This window comes from Trichechus manatus, unplaced genomic scaffold, assembly GCF_000243295.1.
Source record: "Trichechus manatus latirostris isolate Lorelei unplaced genomic scaffold, TriManLat1.0 scaffold00006, whole genome shotgun sequence".
Lineage (NCBI taxonomy): Eukaryota > Metazoa > Chordata > Mammalia > Sirenia > Trichechidae > Trichechus > Trichechus manatus.
Window position 1 is genome coordinate 25826666 of NW_004443942.1, and position 6378 is coordinate 25833043.

The following is a 6378-nucleotide window of genomic DNA, read 5'->3' on the forward strand; positions in this document are numbered from 1 at the left end:
GTGAGTCTGGGTTACACACACAAGGACATAGAGTTTTTGAGATCATTTTCTGCTTCTTTCTATTTTGCAGTCTAAAAATAAGTTGATAGTTAAAATCACATGTATCTAAAATGTTTCCTGTTTGTAAAAATCTGACACATGGAAGTGTCCCCAGTTTTGCTCCAGAGACCTCCTGCTGTGATTTTCAAAGATAAATACTAATGAGGTTAACTTCCTCTAGTTTGCTTTTACTTCCTGGGTGCTACTGTCTAATATGTTCTCCTTAAGTGACGTTAAGATACATCCTGAGAGTTTCTTGAACAGAATTTATAAGGAGAATAAAACTAGTAAGAGGCAGTAGACTGTAGTGGCAGAGTCACCAGTAATTTCCGTGTCGCTAAAATTCAGTGGTCCATTCTCAGTCAGTCTGTGTGGCCTCTCAGCAGCGTTTGACACCTTTTATCACTTGTACCTTCTTTTTTATAATAGCTTGAACCTCAGGGAGTTGTTGTTGTATGTCAATTTCAACTCATAGTGACCCCATAGGACAGAGTAGAGCTGCCCCATAGGGTTTTCTAGGCTGTGATCTTTATGGGAGCAAATCACCGGGTCGTTCTCCTGCAGAACCACTGGCTGGGTTCGAACTGCCACCCCATGAGTTAGTGGCCAAGCACTTAACCGTTACAGCACCAGGGCTTCTCTTGTGGGAGTAAACCCAGAAACCAAACCCTTTGCCATCAAGTCGACTCTGACTCATAGCAACCCTGTAGGACAGGGTAGAACTGCCCCATAGGAAGCAGACTGCCATATCTTTCTCCTGTGGAGCGGCTGGTGGGTTTGAACCACCGATCTTTGATTAGCAGCCAAGGGCTTAACCACTGCGCCACGAGGTCTTCTCCCTGAGGGAGTAGTGGGAGCCAATTTACATATGATACAATTCATCCATTTAAAGTGTACAGTTCAATGGTGTTTAGTATATTCACAGAGTTGTCTCAGGCTGAGTTCTCTAGAGAAGCAAAACCAGTGAAGCACATATATGTAAATATATAGAGAGAGATTTATCTTAAGAGGCTGTCTTGCAGAATTTAATCATACAGAGACAGTTTAACATGTTAAATATTTTATTCACATTGTTTACAAACTATATCCACCTGGAAAACACATGAGTCCAAAAATAGATTATTTTACAGTAATTCACATTTCTTGTTTTAAAACAAGTTAGCTTTTGAAGTTAAACTTTCGCATGGAGGTCTGTAGCCTGTTCAGTGCCTCTTCGCTTGACGCTTCCTGCTGTGGTGAAGTGGGAGTCACAGGGCAGCCCGCCTAGTTGTAGGCCCTGGATGACTGACTTACCAATGACTGATGAACAAATGTCTGTGTAGACTTTAACTCATGAACATTTATTGGTGTAAATTCACTGTCACTATTTTTGCCAAGGAAATATGTGTTTTAGAGCTTGAGTACACATCAGGTAGGAAGACAAAAGACTCACAATTTAATTGGCTGTTAACAGAGTTGTCAGGACACTTCCAGTTTCGGAAGGTGTAACATCTTGGCCACAGACAGAACCAGTGAATTACAATTTTATCCTTTTGACGACTTAAATCACAGAAACAGCAGTGATTTGGAAACTGATGCAAGTATCTGTTGACTTCACTCTTTGCATATCTGATGCCAGCCACCAATTAGGAGAAGAGGGGGAATAAGTTCAGCAAGAATTGTTAACGGGGCTGATTTTAAGTGTGTAACTTAGAATGATGGCCATGGGGGTTTTCCTGAGTGGCCAGAAAGATGCTCTGGTTAAGACACTTTGTAATAGTCTTTGCTAAATCCAATTAGTGCCCCAGCTTGATGACTTAGCTCTTCTATTAATGAAAATTTTTTTCTATGGAATCTGACTTTAATGATTTAAAACCTTAAGTATGCATGTCTTACCCACATCTCACCTTTTTTCCTTTGTGAGCTGCCACAACCAAACATCAGAAACTTTGGAACCTTTACGGTGGGAGCATGGACTGAGTCTCTAACGGCAGAATTCTATCTTTTTTTTTTTTGAGCAGTGACAATGGCGTTGGTTATTGTGGCTCTGCAACTCTTGACTAGGGAGATAATTTCATCAAGGTGCTGCAAAAGTTCTTTCCCTTCTCCCCTCAAAAAAGAAAATTTCTTAAGGGTTGCTACCATCATCCCAAGTAGACAGCAGCAACTCTGAGTCCAAATGTGAGCTGAGATGTGGAGAAATTTTATCAGCACGTTTGCAGATTTAAAAAAAAAAAAAAAGAAATAGGACTTTCAAATGTCTACTGCAATCTGATTGTTTTAAAAGACAGAAATCCGTAACAGTGAGCTTGATGCATGGAACAGATCATAGCTTGTCTTCCTGCCACCCGTGTGCATTTTTTCCAAATTTGTACACTAACCTTCGGTCGACCCGTTCCAAAATTCCTGTTTTATAGTAGTATCTGTGAAAGACAGCAGAAGAGAACTCGTGGGGAGGGTTGGCACGCCAGGAAAACAACAGAACCATAAACACTGTCTTGCCCCATTCTTCCCGGATGACAAGGCTGTTCTCTGGTTACCCTGGCATTTCCACACCCTGCTATCAGCTTACACTTAAACCGTTCCCAGACATCTTGAAGACTAAACCTCACTGTACTCTCTTCAAAACGTGTTTTTTTTTTTTGTGTGTGTGTGTGTGTGCATATGTGAGGTGGCCTGGGTTCAGAGTGAGCCCTGGGGAGGACTGCCAACAATGAAAAGGGTGACGTGTCAGTTTACAAACCATAATCCTCCCTGTAACTAAGAACCCAAGTTTTGTCTCATGATCTTTCAATTACCGAGTAAAAAGCTGCAAAAACAGTGTACATTTGTCTGGCTGGCCATTTTACATTAACTCGGCTTGAAGGCTCGTGGTATTTCATGCTATGAACTTACCTCAGAGCTCTGCTCAGTTTTTCATATGTCATTCTGTCATTTTTCTTCCTTTGTCCCCACATCTTGGCCAGGGCTTCTGATTTTACTACCCGAAAAATACCTTGTTCCCTATCTTCCCATTCCAGAATGCCACAGTTCTCCTCAGGAGATAGGAGCAGGTCTCGCACAAATTCCCATAGGTGAGAGCTTTGAAGACCTTTTGAGAAGAAAAAAGGTTAGTTTAATTTTTTTTATCTCTTTAAGAGAAGAGCTGTACAACTTTTCATGTCGTTAGTTGCTGTTGAGTCAGCTCTGACTTATAGTGACCCCATGTACAACAGAACAAAACATTGCCCTGTCCTGCACTGTCTTCACAATCACTGTTCATCTTCTAGCACTATATTGGAAATACTCTGTTGTGATCCATAGGGTTTTCATTGGATAATTTTCAGAAGTAGATCATCAAGACTTTCTTCCTAGTCTTAGTCTGGAAGCACCACTGAAATGTGTCCACCATGAGTAACCCTGCCTGTATAGCTTCCAGCATCACAATAACAGAAAGTCACCACGGTACGACAAACTGACGGGTGGTGGACAGCTTCTCATTAACCCGAGAATTGCTGCTTTGTGGGGATATTGCCCTTACCTCTAACTAAACGTTCTACTTAGAACTTTACTGAGCTATGAAATGTCTATCTGCCATCAAAACGATTGCAACAGACATACACACACATGCACACACAGACACACAGACACCAAATTTACATTGACTGGTAACACCATGGCTCATGGACCTTGCTTGCTCTATGGAACTATGGGACTAATTCCCATAGTTCCCATGGGATTAATGAAATGACAGTCAAATGGTTTTCTCACTTTTCTTTCTGACAGGCAGAATGGTTGTACTGAGATTCCATAGCCACCAGTCTCTGGGTGGACCAATCCTACAACTCTTTTTCATGAAAGGCTAGTATTTTTCTTTTTCCTTTTTATCATGGTAAAGACTTGTACTGGAGTCCGACTGCCTGGGCTTGGGTCTGAAATCATTTGTCCCTAGCTGTGTATCTTGGGCAAGTTACTTAATTTCTCTAGTTAACTCATCTGTAAAATGTGGAGGATCAGTGTACCTGCCTTATAATATAGGTGTGAGAATTTGGTGATTTAATACCTATCAACTGGCGAGAACCACACCTAGCAGGTATAAAATGTTCTCTACACACACCAGAGTTGTGAAATTGTAGGCTTGACTCTGCAATTTATCCTCACACTGTGAAAGGCTAATGGGATTGCCAACTCAGAACTCACTGTAGACTTTTTGACCCAGGGAAGATAAACTTATTTAGAAATACAACATGGTTGGAAAACGTTTCTACTTCCTCACTTTAATTCTTATAACACCATTTCCAAGCAAAAGAAAATAAATTTGATTTTGATACATTTATAAATGTCGTCATCCATTGCTCTACTTCCTTCCTTCAGAAATAACTGGTCCCACTCACTGGTTTAGTTTCGAAGTTTTATTAAAGTAGGTCGCTTTGTCTCATGAATGGTTTTCAGTATTGGAAATGAAAAATAGCATCTTTACACTTACTTGTTCGACTGTGACTGTGGCAGTCTTGATTTTTGATGCCGCCTGTTTTCAAGCAACTGGAATTAGCATCTGAAACAGAATAATTTATAGCAGTGGAAAGGAATTTAGAGGCCATGCTCAGACCTGAGATCACACCAAAATGAATAAATACTAACTGAACACTTTTGTTGTAGAAGGCACAGTGCTGATCACTTTAGGGGTAATTAGCAGATAAGAAAGGAACCTTGATGGTGCAATACTTAAGCGCTTGGCTGCTAACCAAAAGGTTGGCGGTTTGAATCCACCCAGCGGATGTGTGGGAGAAAGTCCTGACAATCTGCTTCCGTTAAGATTGTTGTTGTTCTTAGGTGCTGTCAAGTCAGTTCCTATTCGTAACAACCCTATGTACAACAAAATGAAATACCGCCTGTTCCTGCGCCTCCTCACAATCATTGCAATGTTTGAGCCCATTGTTGCAGCCACTATGCCAATCCATTTTGTTGAGAGTCTTCCTCTTTTTCACTGACCCTCTACTTTACCAAGCATGATGTCCTTCACCAGGGACTGGTACCTCCTGATAACGTATCCAAAGTATGTGAGACAAAGTCTCATCATCCTCGCTTCTAAGGAGCATTCTGGATGTACTTCCTCCAAGACAGATTTGTTAGTCCGTGGTATATTCAATGTTCTTCACCAACAACATAATTCAAATGCATCAGATGTTTTTTGGTCTTCCCTATTCATTGTCCAGCTTCGCATGCATATGAGGCCATTGAGAATACCATGGTTTGGGTCAGGCGCATCTTAGTCCTCAAGGTGATATCTTTGCTTTTTAACAATTTAAAGAGCAGATTTGCCTGACAATTTGCAATTTGCAATTTGATTTCTTGACTGCTGCTTCCATGGGCATTGATTGCCGATCAAGTAAAATGAAACACTTGACAACTTCAATCTTTTCTCCATTTATCATGATGTTGCTTATTGGTCCTGTTGTGAGGATTTTTGTTGTCTTTATGTTGAGGTGCAATCCATACTGAAAGCTGTAGTCTTTGATCTTCATCAGTAATTGCTTCAAGTCCTCCAAGAATACTATAGGGCAGTTGTACTCTGTCACATGGGGTCGCTATGAGTCAGAATTGACTCGTCAGCACCCAACAACTACAGTAGGTAGGAGGTGCAAAGATGCTTATGATACGACATTTGTTTTTAAGGAGCATGTGTATTCAACACTGGGGACCTACTGTGTGCCAGGTTCTAGGCTAAGTGTTAGCGATACAGGAGTGAACAACATAAACATGGTCCCTGCTCACGTGGAATTTAAGGAATAACGGAAAAGATAAAACAAGACATTGGAAAGAAAACACTGGATAGAGAATGAGGGTGGGAGAGAGTGCCTACTTTAGATTGAGTGGCCAGAGAGAGTCCCATGAAGAGGAGACATTTATGTTAAGAGAGAAAGATGAGAAGGAGCCAGAATGAGAAGGTGGGGAAGAGTGTTCCAGGTGTGCAAAGCCTTGCCTGGAGGGAGTCCCAGTGAGGCAGGCGTGTGGTGTGCCCAAACCAGTAAACACCAGTTGCTGTCAAGTCGGTTCTAACCCATGATGGCCTCATGTGTGTCAAAGTAGAACTGTGCTCCATAGGGTTTTCAGTGGCTGATTTTTCAGAAGTAGATCACCAGGCTTTTTCTTCTGACGTACCTCTAGGTGGACTCGAACCTCTAACCTTTCGATTAGCAGCTGAGTGGGTTAACCATTTGCACTACCCAGGGACTCCTCTCTGACTACCTGATTGCACACACTCACCCCTACTTAGCACTTCATAGCCCTTACTTTATATTTTGCTGCAGCACCTATCACCTTTGAGCACATTATAGATTTTGTTTATGTATGTATACATGTATGTATGTTTATATGTAT

At 41.4% G+C, this 6378-nt stretch overlaps 1 protein-coding gene across 2 annotated transcripts in view; it reads right to left on the bottom strand.

Annotated features, from left to right (window-relative positions):
* Positions 1-940: 940 nt before the first annotated feature.
* ELF5 (E74 like ETS transcription factor 5) overlaps positions 941-6378 on the bottom strand; it is a 32855-nt gene continuing 27417 nt past the window's right edge. The window contains exons 5-7 of one of the 2 annotated variants that reach the window (XM_004369784.2): positions 4484-4552; positions 2914-3109; positions 941-2441 (exon numbers count right to left, since the gene is read on the bottom strand). In XM_004369784.2, coding sequence (XP_004369841.1) covers positions 2345-2441; positions 2914-3109; positions 4484-4552 — 362 coding nt within the window. In that variant the 3' untranslated portion in view covers positions 941-2344. The remainder of the gene's footprint in view (positions 2442-2913; positions 3110-4483; positions 4553-6378) is intronic. The other variant, XM_023738262.1, reaches the window with a different exon arrangement.